At 47.2% G+C, this 27,962-nt stretch overlaps 1 protein-coding gene and 1 non-coding gene across 13 annotated transcripts in view; one reads left to right on the top strand and one right to left on the bottom strand.

The window, feature by feature from the left end:
• The window catches only part of LOC119445722 (ABC-type organic anion transporter ABCA8-like), a 136,908-nt gene that overhangs the window by 49,021 nt on the left and 59,925 nt on the right, over positions 1-27,962 (top strand). For 7 of the 12 annotated variants that reach the window (XM_037710005.2, XM_049663550.1, XM_049663549.1 and 4 more), the window contains 3 exons: positions 23,123-23,221; positions 24,960-25,232; positions 26,964-27,099. In XM_037710005.2, the coding sequence (XP_037565933.1) occupies positions 23,123-23,221; positions 24,960-25,232; positions 26,964-27,099 (508 nt within the window). The remainder of the gene's footprint in view (positions 1-23,122; positions 23,222-24,959; positions 25,233-26,963; positions 27,100-27,962) is intronic. The other 5 variants (XM_049663555.1, XM_049663556.1, XM_049663558.1 and 2 more) reach the window with 1 other exon arrangement.
• Positions 5,149-5,220, bottom strand: Trnae-cuc (transfer RNA glutamic acid (anticodon CUC)). Its single transcript has one exon. It is a non-coding gene; the product is annotated as a tRNA-Glu (tRNA).

The raw sequence follows: 27,962 nt of genomic DNA, 5'->3' as shown, positions 1-27,962 counted from the left end.
TATACCACTGTTATGTAATGCCATCCTTCGGACTACAGCGCTTCGCTACGTCGAGAGAGCGTTTTATTGCGATATCAATTATATGGACGATCAAAGAGGATTTCTGTCGTCGGCGTCGGCGTCTCCGTGAGATTCAGTATGACGTCAACGGCGATGAAATCGTCGCCGCGCGCCGTATGTGCGAGTGAAAGGGCGTGAGGGACGCGCGCTTTTACGGGGAGCGATCGCACGGCGGAGAACAAACGCGCGTTCTGCGCCGTGCTCCCTGAAGGGCTGCAGTGTGTCTCTTCCCTCCTCTACAATCACCATATACAGAACAAACGCGACTTCTTCCGTCGCGCGAAAGGCCGTGGGGGGACGGGAGGGAGGGAGGGGAGGCGACGTTTAGCTGCGGCACCAAATGTATATTTATATAAAAACGTTGCGAGGCGAGAAGGTGGTAAAAACTTCGGCCGCTGCTCGACGAATGTCCCGTTCTGATCTCGTCGAAAACCTCCGAGCCGCCCCCAGAAGCACCGGCAACAGTCACCAACGCCGCGCGCGTTCGGTGCGAACGCGGGCGAAACGCCGACGGCGTCGACAACAGTTCTGCGCGTTGCTGGTGCGGCTACATGTCCAAGTTTATACAGCTGATAAAACTACTATCCTTACTCCGTATAGCTAGCTCTCTACTAAGTTGCTATCACTTGATGCTTCGCCTTTCGGGAGAAACTGCCACATTTTTCTTATTTTTTAATTAGTCTTTTTCTGGGGTTTTACGTGCCAAAACCACGACATATGATTATGAGGCAATTGGGGACTTGGGACAATTTTTGACCGCCTGGTGTTCTTTAACGTGAACCCTTTGCAAGGTACAAGGACTTTGCATTTCGCTCCCATCGGAATGGGGCCGCCGCGGCCGGGATTTGAGCCCGCGACCTCGGGCCTATAGCCGCGCAATGCCAAATCCAACACGCCACCACGGTGGGTAGCGCATTAAAAAATAAACGATAATAATAAGCAACCACAGCTTGCTGTCTCTCGAAAGCTTTGTTTGCCCAGCAAAGAAATAACAGCAAAGCATTGTAACAGCAAAGAAATAAAACACGAGGGCATGTGCTTCACTAAACCCTATACAATGGGTCTTCACTAAAAGAAGAAATTGCATTACTACACATCTTATTACTCACACTTTTAGGCTAGGTTTAGTATACACATAGAAAATAGCAAGTAAAAAAGAAAAGGGGGGGGGGGGGGGTTGATAACCGCCGACGCAGCTGAATTGGTAGCACCATGGGAAGTTCTTTTTTCTTTCTTTTTTTCCTGACTTTCCCTATTCCTTGTTAACAGCACATCTCAATTCGAAGAACAAGAACGGTTAATGTTCCTGTGTTTTCTTAGATTTCATTCGGTTGTCGATCGATTTATCGATGATAAATCGAGCCCCGCCGATTCTCTTGGTATTTCTCCCCTTTTTTATCACTAGTGCGGTTCTACTGCGTTTTTCCCCACGTGCCCTGTGACGTCGACACCCCCCGCCTGTTTTTCTGTCGTTCCGCCCATTGCTTTATTAATTCAACGCAGATTCGAATCCATCTGTAGGTAGTTGTGCTGATCCCACGTCTCGCTTTCTGTTCGTCTTTGTGTTCGTTCGTGGCCTTTACGAAAATCATGAGGTACTGTTGTGTTGCTGTTGACTTTCTGTTGCCATCCATAGAATGTATGTCGAGACGTAGCTGAAATATCCCGCATTATTTTGGCAAGAGGATGTTCGTGATGTGAATGTTGAAACAGGTCTATAGTTTTCCGTGCTTTATTGTTGAGCTCTTGTGTTTGCTTTCGGCAAGTAAATAATCGTGTGAGCATTTTGGCATGGAACGTAGTAGCAAAATAACTTCGACATCTGTAAGAGTCTACGGTCGCTCAGTGGCTGTCTAACTGAGATGTTCAATTTTCTTTGTTTGGCGCGAGCACCCATACGGTAGAATCTAATTGGTACACCTCAACTGCGGCTTTTCTCCCAACCGCGGCTGGTAATTAAGAAGTTCAACTAATGAACTAGTCACTCAACTGGTATTTAATTAGATCGTTGTGTTTAACGTCGCGCAACTGCACAGTGCATATAGGTGACGATGGACACTGCATATAGTAGACGACTCCTGGTTAATTCTGACCACCTGGGGTTCTTTTAAAGTGCGCCTAAGTATAAGTGCACGGGCATTTTACTACCTTCAACAAACTCCCTGTTGAAATGCAACTTTGCTGGATGACGCTGTGACGAACATAATCGACCTATAAAAAAGTAGCAACATCTGGCTCGCTCGGAACGGCGCTTACTTCCGTAACTTTGCGAGCAGGTTTGAGCTCGCGCTGAGCTCAGGGTGTCATGGCTCCGGTCCAAACGACACACTTGCCTTGGGGAGGCAGGACCGTTTCGGGTCCGGGAGTTATTTCGAGCTGAAATGCATCCGATTCCCGCGTCGGCATTGACGTCGGTGTGCACCGCCTTAATGCGCTTGTATCAAATGCCCGCTTTTTCTGTTGTTCGATCTCGATTTATAAGATCGTCGCCCTTCGCCTCTTCTCTTTCTCAAGGTTATGCCACTCAGGGTTGCAGCTATAGGTTGTAGTCGTGCGATGACGGTTTGATGCATACCCTTCCAATTTGCGTCAACACTTGGGCGACGTGACAGCGTGAGCGCACTGGAAACGGGTAGCACAAAGAAAATGATGGCGTGTAAGGCCTTTAGGTATTCACATTTATGACGCGGCCACGCTATCGTGTCGTGCAGCATGCGCCAATTAGTGTAGTGCATCGGTAACACACGTTGTTGGTACGTTAATATACACATCGAAAACGTTTGGCGAAGACATTGACGCCAGTGTGTCTTATTGGAATCGTACGCATTGCGCGTCATTTACTTTTCGTTTTCTTTCTTTTTTTTTTTTCGTCTGAATCTACGAGCACGAAGATCAGAGAAATCCGTGTAATAACCACCATTCCCGTGGCAGTTGAACGGTGCACCAGAGTAGCCTCCAATAAGTTTAGTGAAGGTGGAAGTTTAATTCATTTTCAACGAAATGAGGGCACCAAAATATAAGAGCCTGACCGGGGTCCTGATCATCCGTATAAAACAGTTGGCGTACAGTTGGTGCACAAGCACGCCACAGCAATTTCAAAATGGACTGCATATATATTGACGCGTACTCTATCTAGACGTTTGAAAGACGATGACAGTATGTGCATTAACTGACTCTGAGTAGTAGGAGGACAGGGTAATTCGAAGACGAAGATGTCTTTGTGCTGGTGATTCTTAAGCTGTTCCGCCATCTTGTTCAACGTGTGGTCTCTTGTTCGCGTTGACTCGTGAAAAAAAAATATATATATATATATATATATATATATATATATATATATATATATATATATATACTCGTACAAGCACGTAAACGGGATAACAGTAAGTGAACATACATCAAAATTATGCAAGAAGAAATTAAAACAACTGGAATGCATACGCAACGTATTCCATGAAAGATACAAATTAAACATCATTTTTTTTCAGAGGCATGCAAAGTCAGAAGGAACGTCTATAGGCGCAACCACCCCAAATGCGGCTGCGTTGAAGGAAGCTGGACTCACGGGGCGCATATAAACGTTGATTCAGCGCGGGGTAATCGGGACATTACTGATGCGAAAGAACGGCGCCCAGCGCAAAAAGCATCCCGACCACGCAGGCGTTGCTTGTTTTGAGTTTTGCAGGCTTCCTTTTCAAATGGATACGCCTTGCAGTCTACAAGTCGACGAAGAAAGACGAGACACAAAACATGAATCGCGCAGTACTACATTGCTTGTTCTAGGTAGAGCTGAGTGTACAGCACGGGGAGAGAAGGGTGTTATTGGTAGAGAGAGCGAAGCGGGTATTGTGTCGACACAATTCTTACTGTTACTCAACGACTTACACAACAGGCTGCAGAAGAAATTTCACTGGCATGAAAATGATTTCGACATCGACTGAACTAAACCTAACAGAACAAACTCTACACGGCAGAGTGGTGGTTGCAATACGGCTGACAGCAGGTACCGCTACCCTTCCGCGGTCTGTAGGACTTCCTGCATTGTATACATATTTGTGGCACACGTGAGAAATAATGCTATTATATATTCGCGGTTGGACGCGTACCACTGTGCTTTTGATCTTCATCTAGCCCCAACTCGAATTAAGATATGTATCATCGTTACCTATTATTGTATGTGTACTTGCGGCACATCAAAGCTGCTTTCCATGACATACTTTCGAATTTCTCATATCATGGATACTACAACACCGTTGCGCAGTAGGTCCGGTATTTGTGTATGTAAACTCCACTTCGCCGACGCCGTGATGTGCATTCGCATTTGTTTGCTCGACTACATCATCGTGCGCGGCTTCTGAGAAACTATTTATCGAAATCCATTTTGAATCTAATACAAATCTTAAAGAAGTTCTGTAATATTCAACGCGAGGTCCGGATAAGCGATCACCGTACGGCGTAGTATAGCGTGAAGCCTTGCTCAACGGCATCTCTGCGCACAGGGTCGGAACCCCAAGCCGCGCGCCGAACCGAGCTTTCTCATCAGAATGGCGTCAACCGCACACGTCAGTCAGAGCCAGCAAGGAACGGTGGTTACAGGCGCACGCCGACGTAGCTGACACCGTTTGAAACGACGGACACAAGCGAAGCGGCCGCACGATTGTGGAATGCAGGGATATTTAATGTGCACTCACGAAAGAAGCTCAAAGTTCGGCGAACAGAACATCCAACACCGGGTCACGAAGTGTCCTCGGCAGGATATGCCACGTCCCCGTGACGTCTGCTCTGTCGTCTGCTACAGAAACATAACAGTGGATGTGGCTCACAAAGAACAATGAAAAAAAAAAAAAAAAAAAAAAAAAAAAAACGCTTCCTAGCGATTTGCGTTGTGTCCCGTAGCATAGTGCATGCCGCCAAGACGTTGTGCCGGCTGGTGAAAATAAAATATATATATATATATATATATATATATATCTCTTCGAAGAAAGAATGAAGCGCACCACGCGTTCGTTAAAATGGCGATCACATTTGAGGCATGCAGCAAGGTGCGATTAAACTAAATGGAGAGGTTAAAAAAAAAAAAGAAAAAAATTGTTCCGACACCGGGAATCGAACCCGGGCCTCCTGGGTGAGAGCCAGGTATCCTAACCACTAGACCATGCCGGAGTACGAGAACAGCGGAAGGTTGTTCGTACTGGTGTGAAAACAAGTCCTCACGACCTGCGCATTCGTATGCATTCGCTCGGAGGAAAAACCGGTCTTGACCGACCGGCTGAGAGCGTTTTTGGCGCGAAGTTCAATAAATACCTGAACAATCCCTGAGCGCCACTCTTTGTACTACCTCAAGCGCTTGTGTGTGTTTGATTGCGCTTGTGGGTACACTGTCCCACATAGCTCACTTAAGTCCGCTCACGTGTAGCTGGTGGCGTACTCTGAAAAGAAAGATAAAAAAAAAAAAGCGCTGTCGTCGAGTCACAAAAGGTTTGATGTCGAACTATTCTTCCCACTTAGTGCGGTCATTTCTCCAAATCTGTATTTTCTTTACCGCACTATTTCTTTATTTGTACCCACAGTGCCAAAAAAGGCATCACAGTGGAGGGGGGGGGGGGGGGGGGGATAACAATTCGCAAAACAATGATAATATCAGCACAACTTTTTTCGCGATATATATCAAGCTACCACACGCGAACTACGGCTGGTATAGCTCGCGTGTTTTATCGATAGCGCGCCTAATAGTACTATCGATATCAGTAGTGTGCTATCGTCGTTACTATATCGATCGCTCTAGCACTCTTGATAGTTCGATAATGACTAAACTGTCCATAATATCAGTAGTACAATCGATAGCTTCGCATCACTAGCACGTGCATTGCAGTCGCAACAGGAGGCCACGCACCTTTAAATCAGAGGGGGCCTGGGTGGCAGGGGGGTCATACCGCGGCGATGCTTCACATGATTATCTTTATTTATGTCCTATTTTTCCAGAGTCTCCTAGCATTTTCTTTTTACCTTATTTTTTATGTAAGTGCTCCACTATATCCTGATTTGTGAAATTGAGATCGGATAAAATCATGGTGCTTAACGTCCCCAAACATTGTAACTCAGGTGCTCCGGGTTAATTTCATCCACCTGGGGTTCTTTAACCGCACGGGTGTTTTTTTTCTTCTTTGTATTCCATCGCAACGCAGCCGGGAGTCGAGCCCCCGACCTCGTGCTCGGCAGAAGAACGCCATATCCGCTGAACCACCGCAGTGGGTAATCCGTCTATAGCACCCCGGTTTCTGCATTTCACACCGATCAGAACAGAAAAAAAAAGTGTCACTCATATATTGGCAGCGAACTTAGAATGTTAAGCTGAACAATGTTTTATGGCAGTTTTAACTGTTTCGAAAAAGATGCGAGGCTGCATTCATCAAACCGAGGATCATTGGAACCTCAAAAAAGCTGGGAGCGGCAGCCTCAGCATATACTATATAGCTACGTTTACACGAACCAGATGAAGTCAAGTCGAGTAGGCTTGAAATCCCGTCTCACGTGAACGCTAGAGGGCCGGGTCTAGCGACCGTCGAACCGAGTTCGGTGAAACCGCCGTGCTTGGCAATGAAGTGTAAACGCGGTCGCGTCGGACTGGCTCAGCTCGACTCTGCGTCGAGTTTATGTAAGCCGAGCTATACCAAACTGCTAAAGGCTGAGCGATACTGCATGCATGCTTACAGCGTTGAGAAAGACGAGACACAAAACGCGAGGTGTTCAGTACCACATTCCGTGTTTACGTTTCGTCTTCATCAGCGCCGTAACAGTGTTTCATAACGGTGGCTTCGTTTGTTCCTTGGCACTCCCTTGGACCTAATTTAGGCGACATCGGTTAGGGGCGAGGAAAATGAGGCGTGGTAAATGCACCCGGATGTAAACTGCACGATAGGGCGAGGCCTGTCGTGCGTGCAGGTCATAAAGACACGGAAGTCGTTCGTATTGAAAACAGCAGCACGGTCACCGGAGAGTGTCGGAGGGCCATCGCAGTCGGAGGCCTTCGATCGACCGGAAACAAATGCCGTGTTTATCATCGCGTGTTGCCACCACAAGTGCGGCGATCGCACATAACATATATGCTGTAGGCACGGAAGCGGATTACTTGTGTGATTTTACGGCATTTCTCCTGCTTTCTACAACGCTATATAGTGTTGACATTGAAGACGTCTGCGGCAGCCGCTTCGGTATAGACAAAGCCTGCATACAAATTTGGCACACTGTTAAGTTTTCTTTCTTTTTTTCGTTAAGGAGAAAGTTTATTGAAGAGAGGAGTACCCACACAGTGTCTTTCTGTCGGAGAGCCTGACGATGTAAAAAGTTGTTGAAAAGAATAGTTCGTTTGAATATTAAGTTCAGTGTCGGGGACCACGACGAATAGGAAATGCACAGACCCGTGAAGAACTGCGGAATGATAATAATTGTAAAAAGAAACGGGGCGAACGTTTATTTTCGGGGGTGGTACAGGAAATAGAATAACCGAGCACACTGCGTATACATGGTCGCCAATTCAAGCGCCCGTGTAACGCCTTAATTTGATTATAAAGGCTCGCTGACGAATCATGCCGATCGTGATAGGTCAATTTATGTCCACTAGACCATGGACGAAGGCCTCTTCCGTCTGACTGGTGCAAGCGTGTGCCATCTTATGTCCGCATTTTTTTTTTTTTTTCTAATTTCGTCACACCACCTATTTCCGCTGCCACCGCCGACTGCATGCGATTCCATTCGCTTGGCACCCACTCTGTTACCCGAATGTACCTTCCGGTATGCTCATTACATGACCAGTTCAGGTGCATATTTTGCCCTTTAATTTCTATCAGAATGTCAACTACGTTCGCTTGGTTTCTGCCCCAGTGCTCATGCAGCTGTTAACGTTACTCAACATTTTCTGTTCCATCACTCGTGTGAAGCTTCTTTATCCTGCGAGTTTCGGCCCCCCAAAATAGAGTTGGCGATATGCACTGGTCGTATACTTTCTTTTTAATGACATCAGTAAACTGCTGTTCACGACTTCGGACTGCCTTCCATTAGCGCTCCATCCGTTGTTTATTCGACTGAACTTATATCTCTTGCCCGAGAGTGCACTTATCTAGCTCACGTAATAGCAGATGATCCTGTTCACGAGAAGGAACTTCCTAGTCGAATAAAGCAAGGGTGCCCAATGGAAGGCAGTCCCAAGTCACGAACAGCAGTTTAATTACCGATGCAATTCACAGCTTCACGAGCCCGACAGCCATTCCCGAACTTTTGTTACCTTGCCAATCTACTAAAAAATTACCTTAAACTAGCCTATAATAATCCTAAGTGCTTTGATATGTCCCGTTAAGGTCTTCAATCGTTTGTTGTATGAGCCGAAGATTGATGGCGAAGTCGTATATCAGGCTGAATACAAACAAGGGCGCGCGACCTTATTGGCCTATAGCGGAGGGACAGGTGGACGGCTTGGGTTTTAACACGGCGCCGGCGCTAATTGATGGAAGCACGGTGCAGGAACAACACGGGCAGCGTGCGTCGTCATCCGCTGCACCTCCCCATAACGAGCTTCGACGAGTGACGGTTGCGCAGTTGGTGGCTCCGGAGAGTAGTGCCAAAACGCTCTCTGTCTCTCTCTCTCTCTGTCTCGAGGCCACGGCTGGCCACTGCTGCTCTCCCCGACGTTGGGTTTCCTCTCCTCCCCTCTTTCTCTCTCTCTCCTTCGTACGTACGACGCACGCCCACATGCCATTTTCCTCCCGGAAATAGCAGCACTCCCTGGCAGAGCGCACGCTTGATGGGCGCTGCTGCGGCGGAAGTGCGCTCATGCCTGGAATGTATTTAGCCGCGCGCGTGTGTCGAAAGACGAAAAATACTAAAAAAAAAATTTTTTAAACCATGGAAGATGGGGAGGGGGGAGGGGTTCGGCCTCACTTCACGGACTAACTTTCATCGTCGTCAACTTTTATTTTAATAATGATATTTCCGTCCAACATTTTTGGGGGATTGTTTTCTGTCGAAACACGAGCGAGCTTGAGTGTTTTCTTTCTGCTACGTACTTCTTTATTTCTCTCTTTTTGTCTCTTTCGTACTTTTAAACCTTCATCGTGAGGGAATGCTATACTGGTGCCGGTTTCGGAAGTGAAGGGCCTGCGTACCCTGTTTCTAATGCGAGACACGCGGGCTTCGTCAACGAGTGCCTCTCGTCGAAGTCCGAATGAGTGAGTGAAGGGGGGTTTGTTTTTGGCATTCTGGGGACCTTACGGAAAGCGCTTGCGGGCTAGTCGGGGGGGATGCGGAGAAGCTTGTTTTCTATAGTCTCAGGTCCCTCAAATACAACCTATACGCTCCAGGCACAGCACAACTGTCTTAATCGATCAGAGCATATACTTGTCCATTGTCTCTATTTTAGTAACGGCCGATTCATTTTCAAGGGCTGAAATGCGCCTGGGAGTTAGAGCAAGGGCCGTCTTGTTCCGTATGTTCTCGCTCGACTCGCGGAGGTTTCCCGATTAGAGAAATACCTCAAAGGACAACGTGTTACGGTAACCTGTGTAAATCTGAAGCCATCGGGGGCTTATGCGCTCGGCAAAAAGACAATATACGTTTTCACTGCCATCTCCGATTGTTGTAGATGGCGGCGAAATGCAAAGAACGCCCGTCTGCCGTGCATTGGGGGGCACGTTAAAGATCTCCTGGTGGTCAAAATTAATCCGGAGTTCACACTACGGCGTGCCTCACAGTGGCGCGTAAAACCGTGGAATTTAATTCAATTGAATTCCTGTTATTGTATTACTGCATGTGCCGTAAGGAAGCGCGGACGCTGGAAATGTAACTAGATGGCGCATTTTTTTTATTGCGATAGCAATTATGTGGACACTCCATCCCCAGGCGCATTTCTGCCGTCGCCGTCGCAGTGATGTTCCGTATAAAGTCCAAGGGCGATAACAGCGTCGCCGCGCGCCGTATGCTGCATGTGCGAGTGAAAGCCTGCGAGGGTGCGCCGACGCTGGTGGCTGAATCTCGCGCGCGCAAGGGAGGAAAGCGGGAGGAAGCGTGTCGTCTTCCGTCGCGCGCAAGGCACCGGGGGAGGGGAATGGAGGCGGGGGGAGGGGGGGGGGTCTACTCCAGCGCCGGCTGCTTATGGCGCGGCCGCGCCCGCCCTATCTTGAAAACTCTTGAAAGCGATCTGCGATGGGACAGAGTGCGCCGAGCGCTGACAGCTTCGTGTGCGCTGTGTTCTCGACGCTCGAGCTCGCGTTGAAGCGAGAGGCAGCACGGAAGTCAATTCGCTCGCTGCTGTCATCGCGCTTTCTCACTCCAGCGTTTTGACAGAGTGTGCGCGGTCATCGACTGAGATGTGTTCATGTTTGCTTGTGCGCGTGTGACACCATGCTTGTTAATTTAGTAAGTAAGCGAATGTTTACAAGTTAATACGCGTCCGATAAAGCTATTATCCTTCAATACTTCGTATAGTTGTCTACTAATTTGGTATCGCAATCGATGCTTCACGTTTCGGGTGAAACTGCGACTTTTCTTCACGCTAACCAGTGTGCGCGCGACACTGATGTGCTTTGTTTACTGGCACAGGTGCTTAGTTACGGGGTTAGATTAGCATTCAGCTCCACTATCACTTGTGGTAATTTGAACTAAGGAAGCTGTTCTTTTTATTCTTTGCTTCGTTTCTTTCTCGTTTATTCGTTACAGTGTGTGCGCAAGCATACCTGACGTGGCAGAGCGCCGGCTCCATTATCATCGTAGTTTTTGTTTAATGGTCCGCGCCATCACTGCGACGGCAGAAATGCGCCTGGGGATGGAGTGTCCATAGAATTGCTATCGCAATAAAAAAAGCGCCATCTAGTTACATTTCCAGCCTCCGCGTTTCCTTACGGCACATGCAGTAATACAATAACAGGAATTGAATTGAATTAAATTCCACGGTTTTACGCGCCACTATGAGGAAATAATCCGATACAGGGAAGAGGTCCGAAATATAGAAAATGCGTGCCTCTGTCGGAATATTCGTAGCGCATTCGTTAACCAGAATTCAGGATCGCCAGTCAGCCTCTAGAGTCTTTAAATGAGTACGTCGATCTATAGGTCAATTACTCACAGGGGACCCTGATCATGAGAAGGAAATTTACAGAAGAATTTAATTGGGTTGGAGTGCATACGGCAGGCATCGCGAAATCCTGACTGGGAGCTTACCACTGTCATTGAAAAGAAAAGTGTAAAATCATTGCATTCTACCGGTGCTAACATATGGGGCAGAAACTTGGAGGTTAACAAGGAAGCTTGAGAAGAAGTTAAGGGCCGATATTCTTGTTGACATTAAGAGAAAAGAAATGGAGCTGGACAGGCTCCATGTAATGCGTAGGATGGATAACCGGTGGACCATTAGAGTTACAGACTGGATACCAAGAGAAGGGAAGCGCAGTCGAGGTCGGCAGAAAACTAGGTGGGGTGATGAAGTTAGGAAGTTTACAGGTGCAAGTTGGAATCAGCTAGCGCAAGAAAGAGGTAATTGGAGATCACAGGGAGAGGCCTTCGTCCTGCAGTGTACATAAATATTGGCTGCTAATGATGATGATGATGATATGTTAACCATATTTCACTTTAACCACTTGGGCTCTGCTCATTCGCTTGTTTTGCGCCAGGGTAGTATATTCTTTTTTATCTCATATGCGACATTATTGTGACATTATTATGACATTATTGTAGTGGGGGTGCATTACAAGCAGTAGAAACGAAAAAGATCGGGATAAGAGCGTTACAAACAAAAAATCTAGCGTTACACGCCATAGGGTCATTGCAATCACACGCGTCAGTTCGGTATGTCAAAACGTGAATGCTTATAAATTTGTTGAGGCATAGATTAATGGCGGTGATTTACGTAACCGCTCATCATGCTGTCTTCACTTTTATGTTTTCAAAAAGAAAGAGAACCATTCACGAAATCTGCCGGAAGTTGCAAGCCTTCCACGATCTTGTCACTACTGCGTCAAGTTACTGTTTTGTTACATTATGTCGTGGCGACCATGGAGGGAAGGTGGGAGCATTGTCGGCCTCGGAACCAGCGCAAATCATGCCAGCGGCGGACGGTATCACTATTTTTGATTGCGAAGGTTCTTCTAAATAAGCATCTTTTTTTCCGTAATAAAACAGTAACTGTTCTTAAAACTTGGAATGCTGAGAATCACCTCAACGACTTCGTAGATCGTCATTGTTCCGAATGGCACTTCGTTTTCCCGTCTATAATAGCACCACGCCGCCGAAGTGACACTCAGCGAGGTGAAATGCACTCGCTCGAAGTGTCACTAAAATTTGCTCCTCTGAGTTGGGTGAGATGTAGTGAAGTATTCTTAGTGTGAAACTCTATGCTTTGAGTATACGCTACAGCCGCATCAATCAGACCACAGGCTAAGGATCACGATGTCACGCGCGCCACCTGCGGTCATCACTCGACGCGCAAGTTGCGACACTTATGGATACGATCCGCTGCACGAACAGAAATCTCGCGCTTACACCACATCGACGTATAAACTTGCGCGTGGCGCGTGCCTTTTTTTTTTTTTTTTTCACCGACGAGGCGGTTACCTCGGGAACGCCGTCGGCCCAGTTTCGCATCGACCGACCCCGTGTCAGTCTATACGCGCGCTGCCCACTGCACCGCCTGCGGGTGTCAAACACTGCGCCGTCCGCGGACTAACTGGCACGTGGATCGTTGTTTACGGAACGACAGATATTTGAGATGGTGGTGGTGACCGCGTCGCCGTTCCTGTAGGCGCCCTGCCGACGCGTGTAGCCGCCTGGTCGGGGCCACGGAGCGGAGCCTGTGCCAACAAGGTCAGATCATAATTTGTATACCGGGTGTTGCAGCGAACACTTTCAAAAATGTTTAAAGGTTGCATCGGGCAGATAGCATGATTCTAGTTCGTGAGCTGGTCTACTCGAAGGATGACACCAGCTTCGAGATATTAATTCCCGAACTTTGCGGAGAAATGCATTGGCGTTCCAGTACGTTCTTCACAGAACGTCGTTTTATGCATTGAAGCACAAAAGTCACTGGAACGCCAATGCATTTCTCCGCAACGTTAGAGAATTAATATCTCGAAACTGGTGTCATCCTGAGAATTCGTTCCAAGTGGATTCGCCTTGCGAACTCCAGGGCTACAATTTGTAAATTGCAATGTGAGCCATATACGGTAATTAGTTTAAATATGTTAGTGAATTTCTGTTAATTAGTAGATTATGCATTTCAATTTTTGGTGAAGCAATCTGCGGCTCATCGAGTAGATCAGCTCGTGAACTAGAATTGTGCTATGTGCTACAGGCAACCTTTCAAAAATTTTGAAATTGTCCGCTGAAGCACCCGGTATACGTATAACGAGAACGTATACCCTAATCAACCACTCGGGTATTCAGCGGGGTGCACTCTATATAGCGGTGCACCCTACGACTACTGACCCGTGGGGCGGAATTTATTGAGAACCCGGTCACGGTGGCTGATTGGCTGCGGCGTTCGGGCGGTTGAGCAGGAGGTCGAGAGTTCGATGTCAGGCCGCGGCGACCACATTTCGCTGGAGGCGGAATGCAAAGACACTCGCGTACTTGGATTTATCGGCATGCTAAAACATACGCTCCAAGTTCTCGAGAGCCCTTACTGTGACCTACGTCATAGCCTTTGCGTTGCTACGAAACGTTAAACCCCACGATTCAATTTTAAGGCGAGGCAACCTTCCTTCTACTGGACTCGCTGCCAATCTCGTCTATAGTATAGTGGGCCCACCTCGGAGAGGGTGTAGTCAAAACTGTGCAGATCCAGGAGACTGTATCAATCGAAGCTGGTGACTCGGTGGACCGATCTTGACACTAAACTGCACGATATGCGTCCTTTCAAGGGCTTTGTATACAACGCGGGCCGGTGTTGGAAGCAGTGCCATCGAAGGCGTGGTTAGACCGATCCCGATAAGCTCGGGTGCGGCATGTTGGCCCAGCTTCTTTGCCTCTGTCTCCGGGATTGGTGTCGGTGTGTCGCCGAGTAAACGTCTCACATGGCTTGTAGGCGGGGAGAGGGAGAAAACACGAAGAACAGCTGTGATTTTAGCGTGAAGGGGTTTCGAGAGGAAGAACTTGCGTATGCTGGCGCTGGTTTGTGCATATGGTCTTTCGTTTTCGGATTTGATATACATATTTTTTTTTTCTTTTTCATTCTGGGGCTTTAAATGGGGTGTTCATTTTAAATAAATAAGCCGCCGCGAAATTGGGTTTTTTGTTGGCTGGCAGCCCAAAGTTCGGGATTAACCTGGCACTTTCATAGATGAATTGCGCAGGCAATAGTCTCCTTTTGGACACAAACGTCTTATTTAAACTAGAGAAATATCTCACATGAATACATACTGACATAGCTACTTGAAATTCACGTGGCCAAACTCTTTATGCCAAACTTCGTTGCCAGGCATATTGAGCACTTTTATAAACTAACCATATAAGAAATTTTCAGATGGATCAGAGAACAAACTGGGATAGCTGGTATTCTAATGGACATTAGGAGGGAAAAATGGAGCTGCGCAGGCCATGTAATGCATGGGATGGATAACCGGTCGACCATTAGAGTTACAGAATGGATACCAAGAGAAGGGAAGCGCAGTCGAGGACGGCAGAAAACTAGGTGGGGTGGTGAAGTTAGGAAATTTGCAGGCGCAAGTTGGAATCAGGTAGCGCAAGACAGGGGCAATTGGAGATCGCAGGGACAGGCCTTCGTCCTGCAGTGGAGGCGTGCTTGCAATCCCTACCTTAATTATCTCTCCACGCTTTATCCAACAAGGAAAAAAGAAGCACAATTAATACTACACACGGGTATGCCTCGCCAGAGGTGTGATGCTTGTAATTGCAAGCCCTTGCTGACCTACATTTATCAATTCTATTCTCGTCATTTCTGCGTCCTTCCTACACCTGTCAGGGCTTCGAACGTATGCCTTAGTTGGGAAAACGTCGTCACAACATCAGAACTATGAATGAATTAATAAACTTTTATTTCCCTTTTTAAGGAAGGGGAGCGGCCGGGGGGGAGAGAGGGAGGTCTGTGTGTTCCAGTCTAAGCATCTTATGTTGCCAGACGTCCGCCTACCAGTCGTGGTAGGCCTCCGCTACCTCCTCAGCCCCTCGGTCCTGCAGGGTGGGATTGAAGCTGCGCAGGGCAGTCTCCCACAGTTCCTCGCTACTAATTAATGGTTTGAGGTTGGGGGGGGGGGGGGGGGGATATTTGATGGGGCATTTCCACATGGCATGGGAGAGTTCTGCTGTCTGGACAGGGCAGAAGCGACAATTGGGTGTCGGGCATGTGTCGGGAAAGAATAAGTGCAAAGTGCGTGGGGTAAGAAAAGTGCGAGTTTGTGGTTGGCGCCTGAATATTTCTCTGGCACGTGCTCGACACAGAGAGAGGTGGATACGTTAGGCGTTGGTGTTTGTAATGTGTGCAAATTTCATGGAATATGAATAAGTACGTCTTTATTGGGGTGTTGTTGGGAGTCATTGGGTTATAGAGTCAGGCCCACATTTCCGTCCACTCGGTCCGTGAATCCTCGAGCAGCGGCATGAGCCATTTCGTTGCCTGGTAGTCCTTGATGTGCTGGAGTCCTGATGAGAGCGATGTAGTTTTTCGGCGGGTGAGCGACTAGTAGAGAGTGCGCGAGGATGGTAATGTAGCCGCTACTGAAGTTCCGGGTAGAAGTCTTCGAGTCACTGATGATGACATCGCAATCAGGTAGCCCCCAATGCGAGTGCAATGGCGGCCTCTTCTGCGTCGCCCGCTGAGTTGGTCTTGACTGATGCTGAATGAACAGTGTTGTCCTGCTTGTCTACGACCGCTAGAGCATAACGATCTTTAGTGTTATAGGCTGCGGCGTCCACATAGTAGACTCCTTCCGCCTGTCCATAGCTGCTTTGTAGCGCCTTTGCTCGAAGTTTCCGGCGTTCGACGTGAAATTCGGGGTGCATGTTTATGGGTAGGGGTTGGATGTGGTATGGACCGTGCATTTTCGGAGGAAGTTGATGTCGCTTGTTCTCGTTGAGTGGTGGAGCGTAGTGAAGTTGTCTCAGGATGCCACGCCCAGCTTTAGTGGTGGAGAGTCTGTGATATTGCGATGATAGATGTGCTTTGGTTAATTCTTCAAGGGTATTAATTGTGGCTGTGGCCGTCACCCTTTGTGTGGATGCTCTAATCGGAACGCCAAGAGCGACTTTGTGTATCTTGCGGGTCAAGCAATTTACAGTATCCGCTTCCTTCCTAGAGAGTGAGAGATGTGGTAGTACGAAGGTGATTTTGCTTAGGACAAAAGCTTGGATGAGCTGAATTAGCTCCTTCTCTCGAAGCCCTCCGTGTTTATTGGAGATCCTTCCTATGAGGCGTAGCGTGTTATGTACTGTTGTTTGTAGTGCTTGCAAGGTACGCTGATCACAACTATACTTGTTTACAATGCAGAGCAACGTCAGTTCTGCGTTTGCCAGGTAGGGGTAGCATGCGGTGCATGGTGTCTTGAAAGTAGACCAGCACATGAATGCGGTTTTCAGGGATTCAACGTAGCAGATATTTTTATTGTGATAGTAATTATATGGGGGGTACGTATGGGTAGCGGCACTCTAGGAGAATTCCCGCCGTAGGCGTCGCCGTGAGGTACCGTGTAAAATCCAAGTGCGATAAGATCGCGGCCGCGCGCCGTGTGCTGTATGTGCGGGGGAAAGCATGCGAAGGTGAGCCTTGAAGGATGGTGGCTTGGTACCGTGGGAGTCTTCTCGCGCGTGCAAGGGAGGAAAGCGGGAAGGGTGTGCGCCGGCTTTTCGAGCGCGAGGTGGGGAGCCGGGAGATGTGCGCGCGCTAGGAGTGGGGGGGGGGGCGAAGGGTAGCGTGCGTCTCCGCTTCTGCTCCGGCAGCGGCTGAGCGCGGCCCCATCTTGGACGTAATCTGCGCTGGATTCGAAGGCTAGCCGACCAGAGATAGCTGATGTCTTAGTGTGCGCTATGTTTTCGCGCGCCTGGTTCATGTTGAAGCGAGACGCACCACGAATGGGAATTCGCTCGCCGCTGCTGCCGCTCTTCATCACGCCAGCGTTCTGACTAGTGGGATGTGTTCATTTTTTGCATGTGCGCGCGTGACACCGTGCTTGTCAATTTAGTTAGTAAGTGAATGTTTACAGCATTTTATACAGGTAATAAAACTACTAACCTCACTGAGCATAGCTGTCTCATAATTTGCTATCGCAATCAATACTCCGCCTTTCGGGTGAGACTGCGACCTTTTTAAAAACCAATTATTTAGAGAATGCACTTCGGGGTGAACTTCAGGAAAAAATGTTGGTTAAACAGACTTTCATAAACTTACTCGGGGTGCAAGAATCGGGAGCTATCGGAATTTGACCTAAAACTATATGTAACAAAATGGTGTTGGTGTAGTGCGCAGGTATATACATGGTTTAACATCAAGCATTAAGTTTCGCAATTATCAGTACATACACCCGTACTTGCAATACTGCCTGTACCGCAAGGCCAACAGCGTCCTGGTATTTTATGCATGAAAGTGGTGGTGTATGTTAGTTTCTGGCCGTTTATGTGACATTTATACGTACATATATAGAGTGCTTAATATAAACAATCACTGGGCATTCCGTCCATCGATTCTCAACATGCATGGGATCCACACTACATATCTAAGCTAAAGACCACTCCACGAGCAATGGAACTAAATGTACGTAACGCTAAGAGACAGGAATACGTTGGTATGGATTAGATAACGGGTGTAGCTGATCTTCTATATTCTATCCATATTCTAAGAGGAAGTCGGGTAATGATGTAGAGCAGCAAACAACCGGTGGTCTATTAGAGCAACAGAATTGGTACCAACGGGAAACATAGTAGATTACTGAGGATATTGTGGTGTGATGACATAAGAAAATTAGCAGGCGTATGTATACAGAGCCCTAAGCAAACGGTGATTTAAAGTCGTAAGAAGCGCTAGAAAAGACCTTCTATCTGCAGTGTACATAAAATAATGGTTGACGATTACGATGATGATTATTACTCCCCAAAGCTACAAACTTATAGTGGAGTCCCTCGGGGTCAGTCACCCTTACCTCGGGCTCATCAGTGCACGTGATTATAGCCGTAGTGCTGACGTTACTTTCCACACAGGTTTGATTTTAAAAAGACACACTTCGTTATAAAAAAGAACGAACGTAAATCGCCCATATGCACAGGACGCCATATTCTTCTTAATGGTGCCGCCAGCATGTTGCCAGACCAACTTTCCTGGAATTCACTAACACTTGGCTATTCTGTAAGTGAACTGTCTTCAATTCACGAAACATAGTCCTGAATGCGTTGGTCTCTTCGTCATACGTTTGCTACGTCTTGGAGCAACGGTATCTTCGTTACTCAACTCTTCATCGCAGCTTGACTCGTCGTGGGACCGACGACTACATCCATTTCAACGCTTCAGTTGACTCACATGGGCTGTGCTCGAATAAGCTCCACTCCTTCCGTGGATATCAGTGACTCAGTGTCAGACGGAAGGACATCGGTGACAGTTAGTGGTCCTCTGAACCACACCTGAGTCTTTGTTGGAGCACCTGTATGTCCAGGCAACCAACGTGCCACTACCACATCGCCAACAATGAGCTTCTTTCCAGCAAAGTGTCTTCGACCAAAGTACTGCTTTGATCTTTCTTGCCCCGTCATTATGTCACTTCGAGCTGCTGCTTGTAGTTGCTCAGTGCAAACGCACTGCTTGTATGCGTTTTCCGTGTTGAGCCATCTAAGGACAGCGTCATGCATTCTGGTTTGATACCCATGCATGACTACAAATGGACTTGTTCCAGTCGACGCATTGTACGCCATGTTAAGGTAGCTTTCAATTTCTGTGATATGCTGATCCTAGTCTTTGTGAGCTGGATCATCAACTTTTGAAATAATGTTTTGTACCAGTCTTCGGTTCGCGCGTTCTACTTGACCATTTGCCCTTAGTTGAGGCGGTGAGTTCAACGTGCAAGTCACACCTCTTTCACGACAAAGTTTCGAAGCTTTGAGAGGTGAAACATGATCCACGGTCGGAGATTATTCGCTCGGGTAGGCCTAACTCGGTGATGAACTCGTGAAGGCATCACAGCACACCGAAGTATCACGCACTAGACACAGCCGTCCGAAGTGGTTATTGCCGACGCTTGTCCCGATCCGGCATGGACTAGTGGCTAGAATACCTGGCTTTCACCCAGGAGGCCCGGGTTCGGTTCCCGGTGTCGGAAGTGTGTTTTTTTTATTTTTTTAAACGTTTTTTTGGTACGATGAGAAAGCTCCGAATCTTCTCGTCGGTTTGCGCACATCTCCATATTCGTTTGTCATTGACGTAATTCGCGAATAATGTGGAAGCAAATGCACTCGTTGCCTTTGTAGGCCGAATGAATGCATTTCTAATGCCGGAAAATTTTGTTGTGCCTGGATTCAACGCTACGGCGTAAATGCACCGACTAAGTGTAAACACGAAAAACTGAATCGCTTACTTTGTCGCCGCCATATTTATCTCGCAAATCTGCTTCCAATAATCTCGCAGATTTCGATAAAATGCGCCGAGACCGCCCACACAATTCCCTTTGATGTGCCTGTGCACAGTGGGATCCACGATTTATTTGCGCCATAAAGACAGTAAGCTGTACATTAAGGTCTACTGTAACTTCCGTTTCAATCTCAATTGTTCTACTCGATGCAATGTCCGCTGTGTTTTGCGCCAGCCATTAGCACGAAAGCGGTTTATTTAACAACCGTGGAACGCTTCGGGAAAATCGCCATTTTGGGCGGAAAGCGCAGTTTGTCCACACGGTTAATGGCCACGGTACTCGTCGTTCACTAGGAAGTGGCGATATCATCGTAATGGGTGGTTACAGCAGCTCTATACTTTCGGGGCTGATGTGAAAAGTCGGTTAGCGTCAAAGAGAACTGGTGCCTTGAAGATTAAAGGCTTTGCCGCGGCCCACGCATCCGTGCTTCATTGGTAACAAAAAGTATACAATACGGAAATGGTAAACACTGTGCGGGTGTGCATTAATGATTTTCTAGAAACAGTCCCCGTTATAAAAAACGTCCTTCGGCTGACAACTCCGTTCTCGATAACATGATCAAGTCGATTAATAATAATCCCCTACTTAACAATACGTTTTCAATTTTTGCGGGTGGTGTGAGAGCGGGCAAATGTACATAAACTTTGAACATAACACAATGAACATAAAATACAGTTGCTATTGGTGTTCGCAGACGGTCGTCGTCTTTGCTGTTTACCCATTTAGTGATTCTTGTTTGCAAGGGGTATCGGAACGTAAGAATCTCGGCCTCCTTTTCACCACTAACTTGGCTTGGTTTAATCGCGTCCACCTCGCTTGTAACAAAGCCCCGAGAAAGCTCGCATGTTGATAGGTCGCTTGTTACGAATAGATTCAAATGAAACACAAATTAAACTTACAAATCTCTCATAAGACCAATTGTTGAGTGCGGTGCCACCTTCTGGAATGCCGTGCTGTACTAAACATAGTAAAGTTCATCCACAAATAATATTCGCTTCATCAATACCGATGCTACTTCTCGCCATCTTATTTCTCGTCTATAACGCCGCTTGGGTTTACTTCTTTTAAAACCACCCAGCACTGAGTCACTGAAACTACAGCGTTCTCTTCAAACTGATCCAGATACGCCTTCCCGAACGACTACTCGACACGCTCCAAATCGTTATCCCACCAGAAACTGTCACGAACTAAATACAGCGTGTTCATTTTTAAGTTTTACGGAATTTTTTGAAATCGCCTGTCGCAGGTAGCATAATTCTTATCATTGAGCTGGGTTATTCAATGAGACGGATATTAGGAGCGCGAGAAATGGAAACACATATTCAACTAATTAACAAAAATATCACAGCATATCCACGGGGTGAATGATGATGAGTGGGCGAAGCTCCGGAGGGAATCATCGGATCTCCCGCTTAAGGGGACGCTAGCACAAACGCGTTAGAAACGTGCAGTACTCTCTAGTAAGGGGGAGCGGCCACAGCGTCTTACGCAGCCATTTACACATGCCGGAACGTGCACCGCGTTTGCCGACGCCATCACATGACTGCTGAGAGAGTATACCCCCCGTATTCATAAACGCTCCTCGACTTGAACTTGACTTGCCACCGCTTTGGGCAGCGCGTTCGAAACGCGTTGAAGGTAAGGCGGAGAGGCCACAGCGTCTTACACCAGCTTCTTACACGGGCCGTAACGCGCTAGCACAAACGCGTTAGAAACGCGCTAGAAACGCGGCCTTTCGTTAATGTTGGGTATTTATTGCCATCGTGGTGCGTGTGTCTATGTGCGCTTCGTGGCGTAGTGGGCTAACGCCGCGCGCTCGGAAGCGAGGGGTCCCTGGTTCGATTCCGCGCTACGGACACAACTTCGGAATTTTTTTTCTCATTTTTCTGAGACTGGTTACACACTACTACTACGACGACGGGGACGGAACGGGTGCCGCTATAAGGAGCTTCGCTCCTAAAATTCGCTAGTGAACTTCTTAGGTAATTACTTTACGACACATGTTGCAATTCATGAATTGTAGCCGGTGAGCTTGTCGGGCGTATCCACTTCGAATGGTTCTCCAGAATGACACCAGTTTGGATATATGCACCATCAAACTCGCCGTAAAAATGCACTGTTGTCCCACTTACTTTTTTACCAAAATGCTGTTTTTACATTGAAGCACAAAAGTATCTGGAATGCCCATGTATTTCGTCCCACACTTTGGGAAATATTATCTCGAAACTGGTGTCATCCTAGAAATTCATTTCAGGTGGACCCGTCTTGCAAACTCACCGGCTACAATTCGTAAATTGCGATTTGTGTCGTAGAGTAATTAACTAAGAAGTTAAGTAATGAATTTTTGTTAATTAGTCGAATGTGTGTTTCGACTTCTCGTGCTACTAATGGCCGCCTCTTCGAATAACCCAGCTCAACGATAAGAATTATGCTACCTTTCACAGGCGATTTTTAAAAAATTCCGTAAAGCTTAATTTTTTTGACACCCGGTATATCTGTCTTTCATTCTCGAACCGAGTTATTTATGTACGTATATACAGTGCTCAGAGATTCAAACGGCGACAGTCGAAGTCCGTGCGTCCTACGCGTAAAGACGATCGCTTTCAAGTTCGCCAGCTGTGGAAGACGATGACGGGCTGTCGGCGTCTCCTGCGCGCGAGCAGTGGCGCGAGCGCTGTCTCTGTGACCACGTGACGTGTGCAATGAGGCACGCACTAGGCCCACCTTTAGTAAGCCAGAACAGTGGAGCAGCCGTGGCTTCGGATCGGAACGTCATCAGCGCGCCTGGCGCCGCCACCTGCAACAGTTTGCTTGCCTCGTCAGTTCACGTTGCGCCGCCTCCCGCTGCATTTAGTGTCGCCGCAGCGCTGGACATCGCATTTACCGTAATGGCGCCAAGACGACCGCAGCCACTGAGCAGTGCTAGGATTGCCAGCGGTGCCGAGTGCGAGCACTCAACGCCACGTCGTTACTACGAAAAGCTTACGCATCATTCAGATAACTGCCCGAGGAGATTCTAACGTAAATTATCATTTATTTTTAGTCTGTTACGTTTTCTTTAGCAACCTTAAAATATTTTTCGTACGCTTGTATACAGTTCCGCCCTCAGGTGCTGCTCTACGTTCTCCCCTTCACTGAAGTCCTCGACATAACGAAATAATTTTCTGGTCCATTTTATCTCGCTAAAGCGCTTTATAATCACGGGACTTGGGCGAAGAAACATAGAAGACAAACACGGCGCAAGTATCGTCACCTACGTGATTAAGAAAGTTAAAGTGAATTATCAAAGCGCCCAAGTTCACGCGCTAATAATTTTCTGGTCCCTTCGACTTCGTTATAGAGATGATCGACTATATCCGAATGCTACCATCGATAAGTGCCGACAGGGCTCTTGTCGTTTGCGCCCGTGGTGTTCGCGCCTCACCGCTTTGTGTGCCTTTTTTTGTTTTGTTTTTTTGCAGATGGCGGTGCCACGACGTAACATGTTCTGGACTCAGCTCCTGGCCCTGATATGGCGAAACTACTTGCTCAAGAAGACAGAGAAGGCCAAGACCTTCTGGGTGAGCGAACTTCGATCGATCGATTGACGACAAGCCTCCTCCGGTTATCGTTTCGCAATTTTTTAAAAAATATCTCATCAAAGTTTCCCGAAATTGCGGTTCGTCATTCCACCCGTGAGCGATCCTGCTCTTATTGATGTAAACATCCTGGGGCTGAAATCGCAAGACTTTTCGTTCGCAAGCTCCCTTCGCCATTTGGCCGTCCGCCTTTCGGTAATAGTACGTCCAGCATCAGGATTGGCTGGAATTTTCTCTTACGAACAGTTCTTGCGTATGAGATTTTTTCTTTAATGCGGGCCCTGATTTTTTTTTTTTTTGCACACGTGCCCTTGTGCAAGTGCTGCACAGGGTACACAGTACAGTAACTTTCGTCACCGCTCGATCAGTAATTTTTGACACCAATTAGCCACCTTAATTGCCGCCATCATTGCGGACGCTAACTTTCGCTAATTAATTAGTTATTGCATTTAATGTTCTCTTAAGGTATTTGTAGGAATTTTAAAGAGCAGAGGGTAAGAACAAGGTAGTGATTTGGGTGACATGGAATTATTAATCCATGACAGGCTTTCAGCCCCAGAATTGTACAGATGTCACAGGAATGAAAACGTAGACAAAGCTCCTGTCTTCGCACAAATTGTTTTTCACAAACTTGTCGATATATATATAGACTGTCAAATTATATGGTGCGCGCGTTTTGTATCGGTACACCTATATATATATATATATATATATATATATATATATATATATATATATATGACTGTTTGACAGTCCACTTCGGCGTCGTATTAAACTCAGCTCCTCAGATGATTACCAACGCTCGGAATTGGGGGTGTGCGAATATTCGACGCTCTCGAATAACGACTCGAATATTGCCCGATTCGACTCCGTCGTCGAATCTAATAGTCACTACATAGTTTTCAAACATTTCAAATCGTTGACTGTGCGCAATGAAACATTACATTGGAGCTAATTTGCGATAGATTTCACCCTGGCGGCCATTGTAGGCATAAAACGCGAGAAGTCGCGCAGCGAAGCACGCTGTACGTCGCTCAAGTACGTAGACGTTTCCAGCTAAATCGCTGCCGCTCGCACCGATTTGTCGTTTTAAGAAACAACCCTTTATAATGTGCAATGTAATGACAGAAGATTGCTAACGTTGTAAGCACACCGAGATGCGAACATTGTTTTATAAAATGGGTCCTCATTATTCGAAAACTCTTCGAAAAATACTTGGTGTCGGATTCGATTTCCCTCGCTTTTGATACTATTTGATTAGCATTTTATTCTATTCGGTTCGACCTCATAAATTACTATTCGCAACCCATACACTGTTAAATAATTCACACCCTTGAAGGTGAATACGAGCGTAAAGTATGTCTGTAAATCGCACCATTACACCCGTTTCGGTGTACATGTGTGTTATAAACCGATTTCCACCATTTTTTCGCTTTTGAGGGTGTAAATTAAATTACAGTGTACTCGGGACATCGGGACAAAATTCTGACACTTTGCTGGACGAGTTTCGCATGAAGGAACAGATTTCTACGTGGTTGCCCCGTCTTCACATCTTCATAATCGTTCATCGATCCATACAGCGCACACGCGCAAGCTTAAAGAAAACACATTTTGTATGCATCTGCGTTCGTGTTTCTTCGGCCAGAGTTTGTGGGTCGCCGACTCCACCGAGAAAAGAAAGAAAATAAACGCCGTTCTCTTCGCCGTCTGCCCCCGGCAGGAGGTGGTGATGCCGCTGCTCATGGTGGCCTCGCTGATGAGCATCCGGAGCGGGCTCAAGCCCAGCTCGAAGCCCCCGCACTACACGCCCGTGGGCCACGTGCGGCTGGTGACGCCGTCGCACCTCGCCCAGCTCACCACCGAGATCATGGCGGCGCCGACAACGCCGCAGACCACGCTCTTCATGCGCGACGTCGTCAACTTCCTCAACGCCAACACGTACACCAGCGGGTTCAACTTCTCCATGTACAACTCCTCCAAGGACATGGAGGCGGTACGTGTGCGCCCATATCTCCGTTGCTATATATATATATATATATATATATATATATATATATATATATATATATATATATATATATATATATATATATACTAACAACAACAACAAAAAGCGAAACGCGAGGCTCCTGGCGCGTATATGTGTTTCGTGATCGCGTACCGAAATCCAATTCACTTCCGAACGCTCTAAAGCGCTCTTGTCATCTGCTTGCGCGGTTACCCGTTACTCTGCTACCATGTGCTACCAACCAGCCCTAACCAACACTTTACGCAATGGCGCTCGGGAGGCGCGTTTACATTCGCTTGGTTCAAAAGAAAACCCCAGGTGGTCAAAAGTAACCCGGAGCCCTCCACTGCGGCGTGCCTCATAATCAGAACTGGTTTTGGCACGTAAAACCCCAGAAAGAAGAAGAAGAAGAACCAGAGTGCTGCACTGCAAACTCGTAGCGTTTGGTGGCGTTCAGTTGGCAGCGCGACCGCGATCTGACAGTTTCGGTCACGTGACTGCTCCGATTGCGTGGGAGCGTCTGAACGTCAAGCCGAGGTAGGCCTTCGATGACTTCCATTCGTTAGAGACGGCTCCGCAGCGCTACAAACCGAGTCGGAACGCGTTAGGAAGCAGTCGAGTGTAGCGTCCGTATCCCTTCCTCTCGCAACACACATAGTACACGTGACATTAGGGGCGGGGGGGGGGGGGGGGGCTGTTGTGAATGCAGATTTGTTGAATTCGGCTACTACTAAACACATATCTAGTTGCCAGAAACCCATGGGCCGAATTTAGAAACCGTTTCGTCCTTAAGTGCTGTTTGGCGTTGGTCGGCTGCATACGCTAATAATAATGTTGAAAATTTAGCGCTAGACAAGACAAAGGAAAAACACACCACGAGCGCTTCTCTTCTTCCCTCGTCTTGTCTAGTGCTAAATTTTCGACATGAATCAATACAAACTTGCTCAGTGCACTCTCCTTGTTAAGCTAAAAATGCGCCCGACGTCACCGTTGGCTGGCATTTGCTCTCACGGAGTGATTTAGTGATTTAGCCCCGGTCAGTTGCATCAGTTCCGAGAAATACGGAGTTAAGGACTCAAAATGCGTCGTTATTACAGTAGCAAATAATATTTTTTGTGATGTATTTTTGCGCAGTGCGTAAACATGTGTTGACTAGAGCGGAACTGCTTTTAGCTACAGATTTAGCGCGTTTCAACGGACTGAGTTTAATGAGGCGGAGTTGCGAAAACCGGATTATGCTTCACATACCGGCAGTTCTGGTTCTGCAATGGCAACGTGTTCCTGGTTATTGGTTAGAAATGTAAATGGTAAACGTTTGTCTGATGTCAGCCACTGCTATAAAGCTGTGAAAAAAGTATGTCGAGTCCCCTGTATTTATTTATGAGAAAGTGTCGTTGCTCAAACATTTGGTAGATCAGTTGTCTGGAGAGAGTTGATTGCATCGCGACTTTCGACCTATTTCCAGAATTATTATAGCCTGCCACACTCTTTTACTGTCTGTCTGTCTGTGCGTGTGTGTGTGCGTGCGTGCGTGTGTGTGTGTGTGTGTGTGTGTGTGTGTGTGTGTGTGTGTGTGTGCGTGTGCGTGTGCGTGTGCGTGTGCGTGTGTGTGTGTGTGTGTGTGTGTGTGTGTGTGTCTATCTGTCTTCTTGCCTGTCTGCCGCTCTCGCTCACCCTCCTGTGTCATGTCTGCGCCGGCTTCCGATACGCACACAGGCATTCAGGCAAAACTCGACGCGGTCTTCAGTGGGCGTGGTCTTCGAAGGCGATGACCTAACCAAAAACGGCTCCTACCAGCTGCGTTTCCCCCTTCGGCACCTGCCCTCGCCGGAACTCAAGAACGTCGGCATAGGTAAGAATATAAGGGCGTCGCGCGTCTTGGTTTCCACGCGTTCATTACGGTCCAGCAAAGCTAGCATGCAGTGAAAATTGGGGAAAATGGAGCGCTCTGAATCGGCCTCCCGTATACGTAGAACTAATGTGCCTTTGTCTGGGCATCTTAGATAATATTTACGGTGTTCCCATTGGCTCGAGTCCCTCAGAATGTTTAGAGGCCCGACCAGTATGAGAATGAGTGAGAGGGAAAGACGCTATATTGTGTAGCCCTTATGGGAGCACGGCTCAGCGCCTAGGATTACCGAAGCAAACAGGGCCTATATCTGATATTCTCGTTGAGAATTAGAGCAAGAAGTGGATTTGGCTAGGCCGTCTAATGCATAGAACAAATAACCGGTCCTCTAATAGACAGTAACAGGATTGGCACGATTGAAGGGAAGTGTAGTCGATGCAGTGTGATGAGATTAGAAAATTTTACGTGTATGACAGAGTCGGCTGACGAAATAAATTTGCATTTAGAAGTCTCTCGTAGAGGCCTTCATCCTGCAGGGAAACAAATGATCACGATGATGATGATGATGATGATGATGATGATGATGATGATGATGATGATCACGCTTATCAACATCATTGAAATGGAAGAGGGTTTGAACGAATTGGCATCTGTAAATATCTACAGCGCTAACAAACTAGCAAATTTCGTGACATAGAGTAGGTGTCACCGTCTGTCTGTGTGCTCCATGACTGCTTTCTTTTTATTTCGAAGCTATACACGGCCTTCTGTTCCTTCCAAGCTACGAATGACTCGTATGTTTGGGAACTACCGTCTAACTGTTCTTCCATTCACAAGCGCCGCACATTGTGCACTGCTCTGCTATA

This window comes from Dermacentor silvarum, chromosome 3 (assembly GCF_013339745.2).
Source record: "Dermacentor silvarum isolate Dsil-2018 chromosome 3, BIME_Dsil_1.4, whole genome shotgun sequence".
Lineage (NCBI taxonomy): Eukaryota > Metazoa > Arthropoda > Arachnida > Ixodida > Ixodidae > Dermacentor > Dermacentor silvarum.
Note: the sequence above shows the minus strand (reverse complement) of the source record. Positions and strands in the feature narration are given on the sequence as shown.